Here is a 20,439-nt window from a genome sequence, read left to right as displayed (position 1 = left end):
AAAAAGAAAAAATCTGTTACAATACAATACCAGGCCTAGTCGTATATTTATCTATTTATTTACTTTCAAGTAGGCCTAATAGATAATATGTGCAAGAATAATCAGATAATAATTAATTCAATCAAACGCCTGATAAATCAAACAAAAAGATTTTGCACACAAGCTTCGAAAGCAAAAGTAACAATAATTATCAAAATTGTATATACGTCCACTTAAGGGAGGTTTTTTACCAAACAAACAATATAAAAAGGTAAATAGTAAAAAAGGTGGCCGCGGCCGCTTACGAGATGTGACCGCTTACGGGGAGATTCAACTGTAAATTTAATAATAATGAGAACTCTTCGCCGTACACCACGCCAAAAGGCCTTCAATGAAAGCCCCAGTGGTCTAATGGTTAGGACATCTTCATACAGTAGCAGGTTTCGGGTTCGAATCTCGGATGCGGCTTTCCACATTCTCATAGCTTTCCTAATCTTTTATCGTTTCAAAATGAATTAACATTCATATCACCGGGCGGTTTCGAATTTATTCTGTTGTTTTTTTTCTATATATTTATAGATACATATCATTATGTTTTAAAAAGTTTAAATCTATATGAAGTAGGCTATTTTTTTTATTGGTTGGCATGACTGATTTATTAAGCTCTCCGTGGATCATCCTTGTGCGGGTAGTAATCGATGTTCTTCCGTAATAAAATAATGACAACTTTTAAGCTTATCATTAGGCCTAAAATAGAATTCAGAAATAATGACCCAATTTGAATGATCCACCTTAAGATCTGTCCACACTATCAAACTAGTTTCCAAAAAAAGTTTGATGTGCCCAAATATGGAAGTGATATGCACAAACATGGTAGTGATATGTAGGCCTAATCATCATGTCCATATATGTGCACATCACACTTTTTTTGTCAAATAAAGTTTGGTAGTGTAGACGGAGCTCTATGTAATTCTATTTTATAGGCCTAGACCTAATCTAACGCCCATTTTTCGTTTTCACGACGCGCTTCACGTGGCTATGCGCCAATCAATCGAGGGAAAACGAAACATTGGCGTTCAATTTGGCGGCACCGGACCGGAACCGTGCCGAAAGACGTGTGTGAAAGACGCCTGCTACAATAGACCCAACTGTTGAGTTCATTCAAAATGTTCTCAATGTTTACGTTGTTAACTAATAATGCTCTGTCTACACTATCAACATTTATGTGACAAAAACATGTGATGTGCCCTTATATGGACATGATGATGTCATATCACTACCATATTTGGGAATATCGCTACCATATTTGGACACATCACACTTTTTTGTCAAACTAGTTTGATAGTACTGTATAGGCAGAGCTTAATATAGGCTTCGAATTCCTTGCGCATAGGCTACTACTTTTTATGGCCGCGGAAGTTAATTTTGGTAAGGTAAAGAAACAACAGAAACATCGGTGTAGGGATCGCTTTTACTTTAGTAGGTAAACAAGGCATCCCATATTAAGTTTTCAGTTAAATTGAAACAATGTATTCAGATAATTTTTTTGTGTGAAAATGTTGTCTATATACGGGAATGTAATTAAGCTACTCATTGGCGCCTAAAAATGAATAATGATCAGTTATAAAATTATTACGAGTCAAGCTATACCTTTTTAAGTTTATGAGGTCTATAAATCATCGATTTTCTGTATGTTTTATATAATTTGTATAATTAAAATCATGTATCATTATATATAATGGTACGTTAAAATAACACAAAGACTGCTAACTTACTTACATTCCGAAGTTCATTGAGAGCAGTAGGCCTACGATTTATTTTCCTTGGTTTTGGTTGAATGATAATATATCAGGTAGGTTAGGTGTTATTTTTGTAGTAAGTACGTCTTTTATTCAGTTGTTATAAAGATGGTTTTGTTTGTCCTATAGAAAACAGAAATTATTTTGTTTAAAAAAACCATACTAATAATAATGTTTTACCTTATGCGCTTTGTTAATGAGAAATACTAGTCAAATGTATAACAAATACATTGTTAAAACGTTTTTTGTTAACAATTTCAGTGGTTTAGATGCAATTTGATCAATTTAAGATTGTTATTGTTTGTATCATGTATGCATAATTCGGACTTTGGCTGCAATTTTATTATTAGTAGCGAGGTTATTGATGTGTATGTGACGTTACATCCGGTCTTATGACGTTATTACAGCTTCTTTTGCTGTACCCGAGTATTGCACATTCGTGCTTGTTTTTGTATTTGAACAGTTAAACATAATACATTTATGACTATTAAAAGTCCAATAACATTAACACATAGTCTAAATGTAGTGCATCAATATTTATAGTTTTTTATGGCTAACAATAATACATAATTTTACTAATATTAAATCGAAACACGGTCTCAATCTAGACTACAGATTAATTTGTATTGAATTTGTTAGGGCCTAGCAACACAAGCAAAAAAATCGCTTGCATGAAACTTGGTGTAAGATTTGAATTTTAAAAAGCACAGTATGGTTTCTTTGTTTGTTTTAAGCTTATGATTTCTTTTTCTTCTGATTCGTAAATTATTATTATTATTAAGTGAATGCCTATATAATATTCGTAAAACTCTATTAACACAAACTTCACCAAAGTGTAGGCAAACTTGTTTTCTGCAGTTTGCCGAAGTTGGGCAACTAGTGACATTTAGCAAACATTGGAACACCGAGTGTGCTCAAGTTTGAAAACAAAAGAATGTCAGTTTAGGAGGCCTAGACTGGCAAAGTGCCAGTGCCATATGTGAACATTTTGACCGATTCTGCTTTGTTTTTAAGTTGAGCAAATTATCATGTTGTTTATAGGCCTATACACGTTCGTTTCAGGGTAATTTTAATTTGAAAAGAGTATGACCAAACACATTACCTTTTCTGTGAGTGATATATTAAAACCTGAGAGGAATAGGAGTGTTGTTATTGAAGATTACGGCCAGGTGATCAAAGGTAAGTTACAGAATGCAAATACAATTGAACAGTTACTATCACGTGAACAAACGCGCTTTTAAAAGACGTATGAATTAATAAGATTACCCTATACAATCTGTACTAGTATAATACAAATTATGGAAGCGATAATATAGCACTTTCTAATACAGTTATTTTTCAGCGTAAAATATTAAATTGCAAATTATCTTCAAAAAAATTCCTTTGTCGATGCTTAATTCTACTTCAACAAGATGTACAGCATGTCTAGACATTTACTTTTGTTATTGTTTCAGAAAAAGACGAATTGAAAACTCACGCATCTGATATCGAGTCTAGCAGTAGTTTTTTGGCAAGTCCTACTAAAATTAGACCTAAATTAGTAACTAAACGTAAACTACGAATAGTTTTTACAAAAGCTCAGACTGACGAACTGGAGAGGCGATTTTGTCAGCAAAAATATCTGTCGACAAGTGAGCGTCACTGTCTGGCAAATCTCATCAAATTGACTCCAACACAAGTCAAAATCTGGTTTCAGAATCATCGCTACAAGCTAAAGAAATCTAGAGGAGAAGACGGCCTGAAATCAATCGCACCCCGACGGGTCGCAGTGTCTGTGCTGGTTCGAGATGGTATACCATGTAGGCCTACAAATGCAGCAGCAAGAATGATAGATTCTCAGGCATACAAAAATGCGATTTTTGCGCCACCACCACCACCAACAATGTGTTATATTTGTAATCCTTCATATTTCGATCTGTATTACTATAGGAAGAAATAATTCATCGTGAGATGTTTTATTGATTCTATAATGTTTATGTATTAAGTAATATCATAACTTCCCTTACAATCTTTCTTGCATTGTTTGTGTCATAATTAAGTCTTTCATCTATCTTGGTGTTTTCTGTTGTTTCTGTAGACCTATACTACGAATATTAATTTATATTTTTCCATTTTGTTGGTAATAAAGTCAATTGTTTCTTCTTATATAAATGAGCCGAATGATGATATTGCTTCATTTGAACGGCGAGCTAACGTATAGGCTTAATCTTCTATAGGCCTTAATACAAGGACATTTTTCTTCAAAGAATAATATGTTTGTTTCATATTAAAGATTATACATAAAGATGATTAATAATAATGAAGTGAATTTGATTCAATTCTATATCGTTATAAAATTACTCATGTTATAACATTTGCAATAACTAATTATTTTCATATTATTTCTATATTATTCAATATTATTTGAATGTTATTAAACGATACTCTGTGTATCAGCAGAATTCTGTGTTTTTCTTCGGTAAATAATTTACAATTCAAATACTTTCTTTAACAACAATAATTAAACACTTTCAATTTGAGTGTTTCTGGTAAAATAAATGGTTATTGTTATTTTCTATTTAGGCCTAACAACAGAAAAATTTGTTACCAAAACGCGTCTGCCAATACATTGCATAGGCCTACATTTTCCCCATGCTTGCCTTTGGCAAAAAAGTTACAAGCATGCGCATTGATTGTTTATAAAATTTTTTAATGTCCATGTTCAAGCACCATTATTTTATAGTACGTTGAGTAGAGTCATCATTTTTCTTTCACTCGTGTGTGTAGTAAGCAAAGTAATTTCAACCACCCGCTAAATTGTTCTTGATTGATGCTTAACTCGGGTCGTTATTTAATCACGTATTACATGGTCACGCATGCGCACTAAACATATATGTATATAACTGGCTAGGCTAATATACTATTAGTATATACTATGCCACCTTATATTCGACGGGTCGGTTGCAACACAGTGTAATGTTTCATTATTACAAGATGTTGCACGCCACCTATCCGGTAAGTCGTCACTCGGAAGATGCTACACTTCAAACGAGCTTTGCAACATAGTGAGGTCAGTAGAAGTTTTTCTTTTTCATATTTTTTAATCTATTAATTAAATAAATAATTTAGTAATTAAATTTTCATCATGTCTATATTATTATTCATAGAATCATTAATAAAGGTTTCAAGTTTAGTTTAATTAATAGAAATTGAAGAAGTATTGTTATGATTTGAAACGATCCAGTATAGGCTTTCTTCCTATACTCTTGGACGCAACTTAAATGGCGTAGGCGCAACGCAAATGAGTTGACCAATCACAAGTAAAAGTTCGGGTGGTCCATGCCATGCCGTTGTGCGTTGTACTTGCGTTGCGGTTACGTTATGTTGCGTGCAAGTGGGAACTTTAATCAATTATGAAAGTGAGTGATATAGGCCTAATAGTGAGCTAGTGTAGATATACGTTTAATATAATACAGCATACAAGGTGAGGCATATTGAAAAATAACATTTCTTTTACAGTTAGAGAATGGTCAAATAAGTCATAAAGCAGTTTGGAATTTCAAATGAAGATGCAGGAATTGAAAAAGTTTACTGTGGCATTGCTCTGCATTACAGAAATACATTTGTACGCCTTGGCTGACGATCTACGTTTTCCTTCAGGTGAGCATGGCTGAGAAAGAAATAAGTGGTTGTTTTTTCTGTACGATAAACATGTTTACACATTTTTTAAACTATTATTTACGAAGATTTTCGCACTGGTAACCTACCACACATAAGGCACATTAAACCTAAGATGAATCAGACAGTTGTCAAGGGCAGCTCGGTAACCTTTCAATGTTCTGTAGTTATTGATCTGTATCCGTACGTAGTCTGGCTTAAGTGGAAAGAAGGAAATTCAAGCAAAATTACAGAATCTGAACGCAATGAAACTCTCGAAAAATTTGGAGTAAGTATATTGAAAATCTTTATTTTTTTTTAAATTTCAATTTAAAACTGCTCTTTGAACAATTTTAAATTAGGCCTAGTTAGTCTATTATTCTTCTTTCCAAATTATTATTCTCAGACAGTTTTTCTTTTTTCCATAAACTTTGACTATAATATGGATTTTTTAAAGAGAAAAACGACATCTTTATCTCGTATATTTAGATCTAGACATGCATCAAGTCACATAGAAAGAATTTCTATATAACGGATTCAACCAGCACATCAGCAGGCATTTTATAAGAAAGTGATAATAAATGTTTCTCAATTTGGATCACTTTTGTTGTTTGATAAGCATAAGCATCATAAATGATATTGCGCAGTTTTCAACTGTCAATTTTCCATAGTTAATAATGTTGGGACCACTGTAGACTAAAAATAATGAAGTAACAACGTCATTCTTAGTATAACTGCGCAAATGTGACTTTTCCTCAATATCTACAAGATCTAAATCTCTAGTAATAAGATTACGTTTAAGCTTTTTGTACTTTTCTTTCTTATTCCTAAATCATTTCTACTTTTATACCAGAAACAATCAATAAAATATGTTCATATGGCAGAACAGCTTTTTGAACAAATTACAATGTCCATATGGAATTTTTATAGCAAAATAAAAATGCAATCAACTGTATTTTATCTTTAAAAGCGGTATCATAAATTTTCATTACCGAATTTTTATTACCATCCAAATCTATTTATATTTCACTTTCAACTTGTCAATGTATACGACGCAAATTTTGCCTTTTTATTTCTACAAATATTTCATTCTTAATTTAAATATATTAATTAAAAATAAAATAATTTTGTTTTACAAATTTTTTGTTGAATATGCCATTTTAATGTCACATAATAATTATTCACTTTGACATAAAATTGGATTAAAAAACAATGGTTTTTGGTTAAAATTTTGTCTTTTTATAAGTGAAATAATTTTTACATTTTTGTTCTACAGCAGTGAACTATTAAAACTGCACAATGGCCTATTCCTACGTTTTTTAGATCTAATTTAAGATCACAAACTATATTTAATGTAAAAATAATACTATATGGTCCTATTGCGATAACTTTTTCGTCTTTAAATGGTTAAAAATGTGAAAAATAAGTCGATTAATAATTATTGCGGCCCGCTATAAATCCCAAAATGCATACTAAAGCCGATTTTCCACTAGGCAAATTTGTTCGCGCGAATCGAAAGCGTCATGCTATGCACATGCGTATTCGCGTTTCTGTCTGTCATATTGCCTTCTTTGATTTTTCACTTCAGCGAAATTTACTAGTTCGAATTGTTTCTACTTTTTGCGAAGCGAAATATTGCGCAACCAATCAGAGCTCAGGAAATGAGCTATGACGCTTTCATGAGCACTCATGCGAATCGAAATGCTCAGCAACCACGCGAGGAACATGAACGTCGCAGCTATTCGCTCATGTAGTGGAAAGAGAGTAGGCGATTTTTTTCTCTTCGAAACGTTTGATTCGCGCGAACAAATTCGCCTAGTGGAAAATCGGCTTTAGGTAGTGCATTGTTTCGCACATTTTATAATTTACCATAAAACGTACATTTAAGACAAGGAATGACCTGGTCTAATGTTTTTAAAGTAATATATATATATATATTATTTTTACAAAACGTCACAAATTGTAGGGAAGGTGTCTTTAATCTTTATTTGTCAATTGTTTTGGGGGACAATACATCTTTAATTAACGATAATCATAAGATTATTTTATTGCCTATCTCAAACCATTGGCTTTAGCCTATATTTTGTTCGATGTCGTCTTAAGCGCGTCTGTTATGTACACATGCGATTTTCAATGAAATGAGACAGTCTCATCCGGCTGAAGGTAAATTACAAGTAAACATTATATTATTTGTACAAATCATGTTACTTAATGTTTTCTAATTCCTAATTACACATGTTTACACGGATACTACTGTTTGTCTTAGGAATTTTACCAGGTAAGATTAAGGAATAGTTTGTATGTGGTGCTTATATATTATTATTTGGTGAATAAAAAAAAACCATGCGCACAGTATAGGAAAAACTCTTGTGACATTCTATAGCGTCTCTAATTTGTATTTAATATGCCTAACTCACTATCACAACATTCAATTATGGGTATTTAATTACATTGTTATTTATTCCATTTTATGATTCCACGATTTATTTACAAAAAAACACCAAAATCAATTAAAAATCAGATACAATTTACACACATTATAAGGACATAAGATTACATTGTTTTATATAGTTAATTGCATGGTTGCGTATACTGTACAATAGGCCTACGATTATTATAACCAAGTAAATGACATGTTATTCAGTTGCTAAATACAGTATATAATAAGATAACTTGCATGAAAATAGTAACCCACCCCCAAATTTTCCGGTCAGCAACTCATAGCAAAATATTAAAACAGTACGAATAAACAAATTTGGTCGAACTCTAACTTTATTTTCTAAACTTAAAAACACCCAATCTTCCTCCACTCTCGAGATCAACATGCAGTATCTCCTTATTTTCAAAATACGGCTGCATCATAAGTTTTTGTAACTCTAATAGTAAACTATTAGAGTAGTGGGTTATTATTATAGATTTACTTTAAAGGTGGGTTACTATTATAATTGGGGTTACTATTAGAATTGAGATTACTATTAGAGTGTGGGTTACGGTACTATTAGAATATTTACGGTATACCTTGCAACTGGTATAAAGCATTACTAACATTACGGTACTATATTACTACGTAAAGCGTGGTTCCCACTAGCGACGCAACACAAGTACGTAACGCAACGCAAGTGAATTGACCAATCACAAGCGGTGGCTTATTCGCTTTTGATTGCTAACTGTCTATAACTTCGCTTGTCATTGGTTAAAACGCTTGCGTTGCGTTTACGTCCTTGCGTTACGTTCTAGTGGGAACCAAGCTTAACTTGTGGACAGTTTTAAAATACATCACTGACTGTTGGTTGATTATCTCTCTTTTGCACAAATTCAAACATGCTTATTATTTTATTAGCAACATTGGCTTCTGAATCCTCATTGGAACTGTACTTATGCTGCAAGTGTGGTCTTCAAAGCGCGAGAAGATGTGCCGTTTACATGCCTTTTTAGCAAAACCAGATACGAAGAAGAGGTAAAATATCTTATTGCTAAATAACTTCTTCCAAGTGCAAATTCGTAGAAAGTAGAAAACTGTCCAGTAGGGAAGTTCCGATTTGTAAAAAATGTGAACATTTTGAATATTTTACTTTTATGCCTAATTCAAAATATATAATTATGTGGTTGTTCGCGTAAACCACAGTAATCTGGCACTTATTTTTATAACCATATCGGCCAAAAAGAGGACATTAGTATGAGAGATCTAACCCTTTTCAATTATATTTCCCGAAAATGCGCAGAGATTTTGTTTGTACATTTCAGTTGATGAAAGAAGAACACAAATAACAAATTTATTATTATAAAACAAAACAAAATAAACAAAGAGTTATCCGCTAAGTGCGGATAACTAAAAACCAATTTAAATGTTGTGTTTGCTAATGATAAGGGTATCTTATCAATTTAGGACAAGTATAGCCTTTCGGTGAAAGATCTTCAGATAAAAGACGCCCAGTTTAACGACAGTGGCCATTTTACTTGTATGGCTACCAATACATTTGGAGTATCACATGAACATGCCTATTTGAACGTCATACCAGGTAAGCTCCACAGCATTTAATTGCTGGTATTCTTCTTGCCTATAAGCCCCTGCACCCGTTAAGAAGCGAAGTTGTCTCTATGCATAGCGATGCTGTGCCAACCAATGGTTCCAATAAGTCCTATTAACAGTTTTGGCATCCATCCTTTTGCAGCCTTCCTCAGTCTTTTGGAATCAACATCAAAATGGCTGAAATGCTAGTATAGCCCTCGTTGCTATCCATACATATTGTAATCCTATTTTTAGTTTCAGAGTCGACCATTACAATGTATAATTCTTCCGAAGAAGTGACGTCATTACAGAAAGCGAAGTCTGACACGAAACAGATTGGTGCCATCGTAGTGTCTGTTGTATTATTCTTCGTTATTGTGTCTTTTATTGCGTTAAAGATGTTCTGCCAACTTACAAAACGATGTTACCAAAGGAACCTCCACCGCGTACATCACAATATGATTTCCAATGGTCATGTAAGTCAAATGTACACTCTTGTGCGAGCATGCGTCACTGAACGTTAAGCGTGGTTCCCACTAGCGACGCAACGCAAGGACGTAACGCAACGCAAGTGAATTGACCAATCACAAGCGATGGCTTATTGGCTTGTGATTGCTTACTGTCTATAACTTCGCTTGTCATTGGTTAAAACGCTTGCGTTGCCTTTACGTTCTTGCGTTACGTTCTAGTGGGAACCAAGCTTTACTATTGCTACGCAAAAACGTAAGCGAAGACCAATCAAAAGCGATGGATTATTCTAACTGTCACTTGTCATTGTCAATTTGCTTTTGCGGCTTACGTCATTACGTTGTGTCCTAGTGGGAAAAGCACAATTAAGAACCTCAACCTCCGCCAAGATCTGCTTAACTTATATACCTAAATTAACAAAACTCATAATATTATAATTTTTTCGTGTCTAGTATTCGTCTGATCCATCGTCAAATCTGATTACATCCATGCACAGATATCTATCTTCGTCGTGGACAACCACCGACTCTGAATTTGAATTTCCACGTGAACGGTAAGAGTCTGTAATGTAGGCCTAACTATTTAAGCAAAGAACACGAACCAGTTTAATATGTGTTTATTTCATAAATAATAATTTATATAGCATTTAAAATGATTCCAGATTTTCTTTACTATGCTATAGTGTGTTTTTATTATTAGTATTCAATAGTTACTATTTAAGTTTACAGGAAAAGTACATGTTACGTGATTAAAATAGATGTCGATGTTGGCCAACTACCGTTATTTGAAAAACTATGGAGTGTACTTTATTTTAAAAAAAAATAGAATTGAAGAGACTTACGTGCCGAACGTTTAATTTTTATTATTCTCACTTAGCGTCACCGATTATTATGACTGAAGTTACAATAAATCTTTTATTTCTGAATTACTAAATTACTATTGGTGTTTTTATTAAACAAGATATACAAGTCTGTCTATTGTACAGAAACGCCAATAAACAATATCGAATATGTCGAATATGAATGCCATTCACACACTGCGCATGAATGAGAAACTTGTTAAAACATACAAACTGTGTTGCTTAAGCTTGGTTCCCACTTAAAACGCGAATTTACCAATGACAAGCGTCATTTCGGATGATTTGTTATTTCGTTGATCGTTAACAGTTCAACGACGATCGTTTGAAAACGATCAAGTTGAAATAATAACGATAGCAAATACCTTTTCCTGTAAATTGTTAACATTTCAATGTTTACGTAGAAGATCGCCGATTATTGTTAAAGCTTGGTTCCCACTAGAACGTAACGCAAGGACGTAAACGCAACGCAAGCGTTTTAACCAATGACAAGCGAAGTTATAAACAGTTAGCAATCACAAGCGAATAAGCCATCGCTTGTGATTGGTCAATTCACTTGCGTTGCGTTACGTCCTTGTGTTGCGTCGCTAGTGGGAATAACGTCGACAGGAAAACAGGCTTTATAGGTATTTACCCGCTTCGCTTGGTTTGTAAGTTCGCTCGGTTGGTAGGTCACCCTGGAAAATAAATTAAGCCTGAAGAGTTAAAATTTCTTTTCTGTCTAATGTTGGTTTGTTGTAGCTTAATATTAAGTGGTAGTATTCTTGGTGAAGGAGCGTTTGGGCAAGTAGTGCTTGGTGTTGCGTCGGGGCTCAACAGTTCAAACAGTTGCGAGGCTTCTGGGCGTAATACAAGTTGTGAACAACATACGGTTGCAGTCAAGATGTTAAAGGGTACGTTGTAAAGTTTTATTATATATTATACAAAGAATGATTTCTTTTAATGATATATTTCATGAGTCATGGAAAGATTAACTGTTCAATATAACAATATAGAACAGTCAATCATTTTTTGTTTGTCGTTTTTTTAGATTCACTCACCTTATTTTCTCTTTCAGTATATTATTGTTACATATCGTTTGAATAAAAAACCTTTTCTTTGAAATTGAAATTGCTGCTTTTTTTTAGAATTTAGATTTCTTTATAAATAATAATTGTCCATTTGTTTGAAGATCTCAGAACAGATTTTAGAGTTAGTAAATTTTTTTCATAAAATGTGGAAACCAAATAAAAAAACAATATCATGCAAATATTAGCAAACTAAAATATTTCTTAAACATGCTGGTATTATAAATTGCATATTCACATTGCCAAGTTACAGAATAAATATTTATTGAAGCATAAATTCTTATGGTTTTGAAAGAATGAAGAGATGAGCCAACAAACGGTTCAGGCATTCAACTCTAGGCCTACTTAGAACAGCCGGAGTTAGAACAACCAACCATGATGCGAAACCACTCCCGCACCATGGTTGATAAAACTTTGTTCCCACTACCGACGCAACGTAACGCAACCTACGCAACGCAACCTCGCAACGTAAGAAAATGCCTTTCCAATAATTGTGTTTGCCCCCGCCTGCTTGAAATCAAACCTGTGATGTTTGCAGCACTGTTGCGTCGTCTGTTCCCACTTGTGATTACGCAATACAACACTTTGCTTCAAAACGTCGTTGCGTTACGTTGCGTTGCTAGTGGGAACCAAGTTTTTGAACCACACACCGTTCACACAAAGCCCTAATAAAGATTTCTGTGCTCTTTCTCTACATTGGTATGTTTGTCCAGTATCATAGTCAAATTCCGTTAAAACAGCATCTAAAGCGTGGTTTCCACTAGCGACGCAACGCAAGGACGTAACGCAACGCAAGTGAATTGACCAATCACAAGCGATGGCTTATTCGCTTGTGATTGCTAACTGTCTATAACTTCGCTTGTCATTGGTTAAAACGCTTGCGTTGCGTTTACGTCCTTGCGTTACGTTCTAGTGGGAACCAAGCTTAAAGCGTGGTTCCCACTAGCGACGCAACAAAAGGACGTAACACAACGCAAGTGAATTGACCAATCACAAGTGATGACTTATTCGCTTGTGATTGCTAACTGTCTATAACTTCGCTTGTCATTGGTTAAAACGCTTGCGTTGCGTTTACGTCCTTGCGTTACGTTCTAGTGGCATCTAGGTTTTAAGCTTGGTTCCCACTAAAACGTAACGCAAGGACGTAAACGCAATGCAAGCGTTTTAACCAATGACAAGCGAAGTTATAGCCAGTAACAATCACAAGCGAATAAGTCATCACTTGTGATTGGTCAATTCACTTGCGTTGTGTTACGTCCTTGTGTTGCGTCGCTAGTGGGAACCACGCTGTAGGCATAAGCAAATTCCCTTCTAATAATTGTGTTTTCCCCCGCCTGCGTGAAATCAAACCTGCGATGTTTGCAACACTATTGCGTCGTCGGTTCCCACTTGTGATTACGCAATACAAAACTTGCGTCGATACGTTGCTGCGTTGCGTCCTAGTGGGAACCACGCTTTACGTGTATCATGGAAGGCTACGTTAAAAGTTAGCACATGTGATGCTGTATCACGGAATTTGCCTATGGAAAATACGCAATACATAATTATACAGTAACACGAAAATTGGCTAAATAAAATGCCTTTACCCTCCTCAGTCAATTCAACTGATCATGAGCGAAATGCCTTATTGTCCGAGATAAGTATGATGAAGAATATAGGGAAGCATGAGAATATTATTAACATGCTAGGTTGCTGTACACAAGATGGTGAGTGCACATACTGTATCACATTTCTCCTAATATACCTTATTCTTCCCCCCCCCCCCCCGCCATAAAGTAATGCATATCTACTGTAATGTACGATACTAGTATAAAAGCCTAATCCGCGATTTGACCAAATTGAATATTCCGTTTGTAAACTTTTTTAAGATTCAAGATTACATTATTGTCAAATTCTTCCTCAATGAAACAAACATCATAACAATTCAGAATAAGTTAAAAAGGTTGCCTCATACCGAAAGCTCATCTAATACCGAAAGCTCATCTAATACCGAAAGCTCACCTTATACCGAAAGCTCGAGAGTCCGAAACTAGAAACATTTTAGAAAATAGGTTTGAAGCGTAACCATACATTGCCTACAACAACTACATCCTTGCGTTCACAAAGACAACTTGTTTATTTGAATTCACAGGACCGTTGTTTGTTTTAGTGGAATACGCCCAAAACGGAAATTTACGTGAATTCTTGCGCAGTCGCAGGCCACCTGATACATCACAACAGGTTGCGTTATTGGCAGACTTTCCAAACCTAACCAATAGAGATATAATTACCATGGCTTACCAGGTCGCAAAAGGAATGGAATTTTTGTGTTCTAAAAAGGTAATATTATTAGCCATTGATTTCAAGCGAACGTTTTGTTTTATTAGAAATCAAAACATCTTTCCACTGAAAGAACGTCTTTCCAAACTAAAGTTGTATAACAATTCTTAATATTCTTTAAGTGTATTCATCGAGATTTAGCTGCAAGAAATGTATTGGTTACTGAAGATTTAGTAATGAAGATAGCTGATTTTGGATTAGCAAGAGATATCCATTACGCAGACTACTACAAGAAAGCAACAAATGTAAGTCGGTTTTGTATCAAGTCAAGTTGTTTTGTGCCCAAAAACATGTAAAATGAAGATTAGACCAAATTAAATCAGACTTTGAATATGTTGTGTTATAGTTTTAATAAAGTTAATCAATTTAATAGAAAAAAAACGAAAAAATTCGTGTTTTCACTTATAAAATGACAAAATTAATGGTCAAATTCAACCAAAAATCCATTGGCTGGAAGCCAATTCGACCATTTTTTGCTTTAAATTACATTTTTTCAGGTAAATACATTTTTTTTTCGATCTAATTTTTGGTAAAAGTGGATAACTATTATGTTACATTAAAATGGAATACTCAACAACAAATTTTGTAAAAATTATTTTTTCAGGGGGACAAGCTATCCGGGTTGGTGACTGAATCTATCACTACTCATGATAACCGATATGTCTCTATTTTTTATCTCAGGCACCTTTACCTGTAAAGTGGATGGCTCCCGAAGCTTTATTTGACCGATTCTTTACCACGAAGAGTGACGTCTGGTCTTACGGTGTTCTTCTGTGGGAGATTATGACGCTTGGAGGGACACCTTATCCCAGTGTTCCGGTAGAAAGTATATTTGAACACCTAAAAAAGGGAAAAAGAATGGAAAAGCCACACCATTGTTTATTAGAAGTGTAATTATGTTTTACAATCATTTAATTCTGTTTGATTTAATGTTCATTACTGATTGTAGAGTTTCCAAAACTGAGACAGCATAATTTTCAAAACTTACACCAGTTTTTCAACAACTGTGGCAGGAAGATTTTTCGAAGCCGTAGAAAGAGACTGTGATAGCAGATTTTTCAAAATTGAAACAACAGATTGTCCAAAAATTCTTTATTTTCTTCGAAATGTTGTTGTTATCTATTTTGATCGCACACTTATTATTAATAATAATTATAAGTGCATTGTATTATTATAAAAATCTATCTTTTCTAAATTAGATATGAGATCATGAAGGAAACCTGGCAAACAAATCCAGCATCCCGTCCAAACTTTACAAAATTAATGGAAAGTTTTACACAAATCACAGAAATGCCAAAAAACCAGGTACACAAAACATGGAGCAATAAATTATTGTTATTCTCTGGAGACACTTTGTACTAATCTTAAAAAAAAACTTTATTGATCTCTTAAAAAAGAAATTTATTTGCCGTATCCGTGAAATCATACCATATCTACAAACTGTAAAACGTACACTATTCTCTAGCAACTAGACTTAGGCTCAGTTAATTTTTTTGAATAATATACTCTTTACTTTTCTTTTTTCTTTTAGGATTATTTGGATATGAACGCATTAGGAGATCACCCGCTTACCACCTTCCATGATAGAAAAGTATTTTACAATCAACTGCGAACTTAAAATCCAAAATACAGTTTCGATGAATCCGTTAAATAAATTATAAATGATCGGATTACTTTTGTCAAGTAAAAAATATGTCTATACGACTCGTATTGGAGATTGAACTGTAAATTTTAAAAAGAAACGTGATTCACAAACCAAACTGCAACAGAAAGAATGGTGTGAGCGGTGCTCTTAACAGAATAATACCCACCTTGGCATATAGAAGAGCATGAATAGTATACATTTTTGTAGTAGCATTTTCAAACTTTCTTTATCATGTGTAATAGGCCGTATATTGTATTTCGGGCAATAATAAAAACGGGAACGGAAATCACATATTATTTATTTGTTTATTTATTTTGAGTCGAGTAAGAAAGAGAGAGAAGTGGATATCAGGTGCTCTTCTCCCATGGTGAAGGTTGCTCCAGTCAATCAATTTGGCTCATTTAATATTCGCATTGTTACTTCGAAAATGGTACCGTCTTCCAATTTAAGTCCCTTTTAGCGTTCCATAATGGTTTTAGAAAAGACGATAGAGGGCAGGTTGAAAAAAAACGGCGATAAAAACAACTACACGTAGTACGTACGTCTGTTCCCGGTGTGTTAAGTTAATAGGTAGAAGAGACTAGAGAGGCTAGCCTAGCCTAGGGTGAAATCATTATAACAATGTCAGAAATCAGTAGTAATAAATAAAACAGCAATAAGTGTGAGCGTGTTAAAAAGGCTCGGATCATCCAAAGGCTCTTGTGTCTGAGGTAACAAACATCCTGACGTTACACATTAATTAAAAAAGCAGCCTAACTAGGCTAGCCTCTACTACTACTAGGTAGGGGCCCTACTACTAGGCTTTAGCCTAGGCCTAGGCTATACTATAGCCTAGTAGGCCTAGCTAGGCCTACTTTCTTAATTTAAACTCTAGGCTAGGCTAAACGTAGGACTACAGGGGATAGCATAGATAGTAGGCGGCCTAATAATTTATACTTTACTAGGCTTATCCTACTCTAAGTAGGGTGGCATATAAAGGACTAGCCTATCGTATATTGGGCATGGCGAGTAGGGAATTTCGGACACACTGACTGATATATAGGCTTATATATAGCCTATAGTATAAGTATATATTCTATTCAATGCCGCTTTCGCTCGCGGCCGCTTTGGTCATATACCGCTAGGCCTAGCCTGCCAGCCTTTCTTGTACCTGGTACTGGTATGGTTTTATATCACATGAAATGATTGTTTAGTATAGGTCTAGCCTAGTAAAATTTTTTTTTTTTAAATTATTTTTATGTACTGTAATAATTATAGTAAACTGTTTTTATCGTGCTAACTAATTGCTTCCTTTTTGTGTAAGGGAATGGAGGCAGACGATTTTCATGCTACGGACACCATTTTGCAGAGATGACAGTCGTGACCAGCCGAGCGTAAAAAACAAAAAATAACAGCATTTTCACAGGACACCATGCTAATTAAAAAAAAATTATTAATTAAATTGTGCTTTAAAAATTGGCTGTATGGTTTTTTTCACCGCTTAAAATCTCTGCAAGATGGCTTCTTCCGTAGCACGAAAATCGTCTTATTGGCACAGTAAACTGTGTCCATGTACAAATAAGTACTTATTAGTAGGCCCATATTTTTAATATTTGATGTGGAGGCTCAAGTTTTCTATAATATACAATAGAAATGAATGTAGGAGCCTATAATACAATATTGTATTTTTCTTCTCAATGAAGCAATGTTTTAGGATGGAAGGACTAACAGTAATGTGTGCTAGATGTGTAAAATACTATAATTACTACACAATGTGCAGTAGGACATTTTCAGTTTCAAGGTACCGTAGTGTATTTGGGATATTTGGCTTACAATACAAATAATTGTAATATTTAATGTATTTTTACTTTTCTGTTACCATTTTAAGGCCACTCCAGTAAAGGTAAAATGTGTATGCTGTAGCCAATGAATGAATACCCTAAGCAGGTACCTCTCTCTTACTCCAGTACAACTTCCAGTCATTACTCCCAACCCATCCATGCCAGTTTTTAAATGTAGTTTTAAACCTCCCATTAGTACAATTCCGGTAATGTTGATATTTTCTTTTTGTAGCTTATATCTTGGCTCATCTAGTTTGTATGATATTTTGAATGTTACAAAAACGGCCAGTACTAAGGAGATTAAGGATGCTTACTTTTCACTATCAAAAGAGGTAAGGATACAAGCTGTTAGTTGGTAAAATATTTTCCCTACATCAAAGTAGTCAACTAATTGTATTTATCACATTCTTATTTCAGCTTCATCCAGATCGAAATCCTTCAGATCCTAAAAAGCATAGAAGGTTTGTTGAACTAAATGATGCTTATAGCATACTAAGCAAACCGCTCACCAGACGTCAGTATGATGAAAGATTTACTACAATGTATAGACAACAGAGAAATAATGGTTCTACGGGCAGTAGTGCATACAACAGTCAATATTCCAACCACTATAATTGGTAAGTTGGGAAAGAGGGTTCATCATTACAGTAGCTTGAGTCCAAATCTTCCTCTTCCCCCGCCACCCAACACACCACCCTACTGTACCAAATATGCCTAGAATGTTATACACCCTCTATAATATATTTTGCAGTTTCATGGCATATATTAATTTAATTCCTGGTTGTTTTCTTGACATTAGTATTCTTGCCATAAACACAGTATGTACTGTACTGTATGTTAGACTTGACCCTCTAGATCGCCAAGCATGCAGAAATGTAGCTAAAGCAATTGTTAGGGTGGGTGGTAAAAAAACATAAAAGATTGTACTCACAGTACTACCCATGTTTCTTAAGTGAGTGCTGTGTTGTAATTATACTGGTTGAAAGGTTTTAAAATAAGTTTTAGGGTGGATGAAAGACTTTTGGTGTAAGCCCACCCACATCCCCCAGCAAGATTCCATTCATGTTCTTGGGTAATTAGATTCAAGCCCATTAAACTTTAAATGCTCCAACATATTGGTTTGAATTTTTTCTTTATTACATATTTTAATGTGAGAACAACATTTGATGTATGTACTGTTTGTATGTCATTACCTTAAACTCTGTCTACACTATCAAAATTTATGTGGGTAAAAAATGAGATGTACCCATATAATATATACAGTATGGGGGTGATATGCCCAAATATGGTAGTGATATGACATCTTCATGCCCATATATGGACACATCACATAAAGTTTGATAGTGTAGACTGAGGCTCTACATTTCGTTAGGTATCAAGAAGTGGACTACTCAAAATATTCAGAAGAAAGAGATGCCTCAAGGAACTACTACGGCATAAGAGGAATAAGCAGACTGAGTAATAATGCTATATTATACGGTGTCCTCATCTACCTTGCATTTGGCGTTTTTTTCCATTTCGTTATTTATCAGTAAGTTTTTCCTTTTATTTTACATTCACACAGTCAAATGTCCGAGCGGTTAAGGCAGGGGTGACGTTTATCGTAAAGAACCAACAATATCAGCAAGGGTTCTCGGCCGACTCGCTCCAATATGCTACACATTTTTTTTTTCAATTTTCGTATCATGTGATTGAGATACTGAAGTTTATCGTGCAGAATTGTAATATATTAGTGGGATATTTACAATATGAAGTATTTAATTAGCTGATTTATACCTTAAAATAGTATATTATTACATTCAGAATATATTGAAAATGATAAATTCAAGAAATTTAAACTAATAAAGTATGGGAGGCTGAATAATGACATGAATACATGGTACGAGGGTGCCATACCACTTTTTTTTTGTATTAAATCACATTTTTTTTTTCAAGACAAAGTAGTGAATATGCACAACAGCAAATGAATGAAAAAGACAAGAAAATAGCTGCATTATATAATACAGCTAAAGAAAAAGCATTGTAAGTAAATTTGTTTTTATAAACTTTCTCTTTTTTTTACATTGGACATTGCAAGAAAAAGTTATAGCGCCCTCATTTGCTCATAATAGTAACACCTACAATAAGGAGTTGGATAGCCGAGTAGTTAGGACACTTGACTGTCATACAGAAAGACCCGGGTTCAATTCCCGACAACTCCCAGTCCACTCAGCTGTAAATGAGTACCTGGTTGAAAATACTAGGGAGAAAAAAGGCTGCGTGGAAAGGAACTGGCCACCCTACCACATAATGCCGAGGCTTAGTACAATGAGCTCCTAACAGCTCATTCCCCTACGTTCAAAGAACACGGGACTCACCTTTACCTTACAATAACAAATACTATTACACAACAGTGTAGGGTGTTCATAAATAAAAACAAAATAGGAATATACCAGCTTAAAATTAAATATGACATCACTTTAGAAGATAGATCTGTACAGATTATAAATCAGTAACCGATTAAAATCTCAATTAAAATATATATAAAGTTCTACAGTAGTATCATAAACATTAATGACAAAATATAGAGGAATTTTAACTTTGTGACGCCGGGGAAATATTATTTAACAATAAGGTACTATTTGTAACAAATCTTATGTTTTTGTCATTAAATTTTGTACTGTATTTAACGTTATATATAGTATTGTATCTAACATAAATAAGTTTGGTTGTTTTATAAGCAATTATGCTACCGCCCACGTTTAGTAGACTGTCAGATTGAATGATATTAGTGATACTAATTTATGAAATTACAGAGTATTAAATTTACTGTTTAATTTATATATTGATTAAATAGCAATC

At 34.2% G+C, this 20,439-nt stretch overlaps 3 protein-coding genes and 1 long non-coding RNA gene across 9 annotated transcripts in view; all 4 read left to right on the top strand.

Annotated features, from left to right (window-relative positions):
* Positions 1-2,842: 2,842 nt before the first annotated feature.
* On the top strand, positions 2,843-4,189 carry LOC140060797 (homeobox protein Nkx-2.5-like). The gene is made up of 2 exons (XM_072107147.1): positions 2,843-2,957; positions 3,233-4,189. Exons 1-2 carry the CDS (start codon positions 2,864-2,866, stop codon positions 3,715-3,717), a joined length of 579 nt encoding a protein of 192 aa, XP_071963248.1. The 5' UTR covers positions 2,843-2,863; the 3' UTR covers positions 3,718-4,189.
* Positions 4,190-4,715: 526 nt separating this feature from the next.
* Positions 4,716-7,691, top strand: LOC140059974 (uncharacterized). Its single transcript, XR_011847267.1, has 4 exons — positions 4,716-4,827; positions 5,277-5,417; positions 5,504-5,703; positions 7,681-7,691. It is a non-coding gene; the product is annotated as an uncharacterized lncRNA (long non-coding RNA).
* A 1,059-nt stretch (positions 7,692-8,750) lies between these two features.
* Positions 8,751-16,069, top strand: LOC140060592 (fibroblast growth factor receptor-like). The gene is made up of 11 exons (XM_072106870.1): positions 8,751-8,871; positions 9,301-9,433; positions 9,679-9,899; positions 10,344-10,444; positions 11,489-11,640; positions 13,410-13,520; positions 13,946-14,133; positions 14,256-14,378; positions 14,815-15,023; positions 15,333-15,438; positions 15,665-16,069. The coding sequence occupies exons 2-11, from the start codon at positions 9,376-9,378 to the stop codon at positions 15,749-15,751; spliced, it is 1,356 nt and encodes a 451-aa protein (XP_071962971.1). The 5' UTR covers positions 8,751-8,871; positions 9,301-9,375; the 3' UTR covers positions 15,752-16,069.
* A 250-nt stretch (positions 16,070-16,319) lies between these two features.
* Positions 16,320-20,439, top strand: part of LOC140061102 (dnaJ homolog subfamily C member 4-like) — a 45,152-nt gene continuing 41,032 nt past the window's right edge. For all 6 annotated transcript variants that reach the window (XM_072107553.1, XM_072107551.1, XM_072107554.1 and 3 more), the window contains exons 1-6: positions 16,320-16,488; positions 17,461-17,558; positions 17,831-17,930; positions 18,016-18,215; positions 18,971-19,129; positions 19,534-19,620. In XM_072107553.1, coding sequence (XP_071963654.1) covers positions 17,473-17,558; positions 17,831-17,930; positions 18,016-18,215; positions 18,971-19,129; positions 19,534-19,620 — 632 coding nt within the window. In that variant the 5' untranslated portion in view covers positions 16,320-16,488; positions 17,461-17,472. The remainder of the gene's footprint in view (positions 16,489-17,460; positions 17,559-17,830; positions 17,931-18,015; positions 18,216-18,970; positions 19,130-19,533; positions 19,621-20,439) is intronic.

The sequence above is a fragment of the Antedon mediterranea genome, chromosome 10, assembly GCF_964355755.1.
Source record: "Antedon mediterranea chromosome 10, ecAntMedi1.1, whole genome shotgun sequence".
Taxonomy (NCBI): Eukaryota; Metazoa; Echinodermata; class Crinoidea; order Comatulida; family Antedonidae; genus Antedon; species Antedon mediterranea.
Note: the sequence above shows the minus strand (reverse complement) of the source record. Positions and strands in the feature narration are given on the sequence as shown.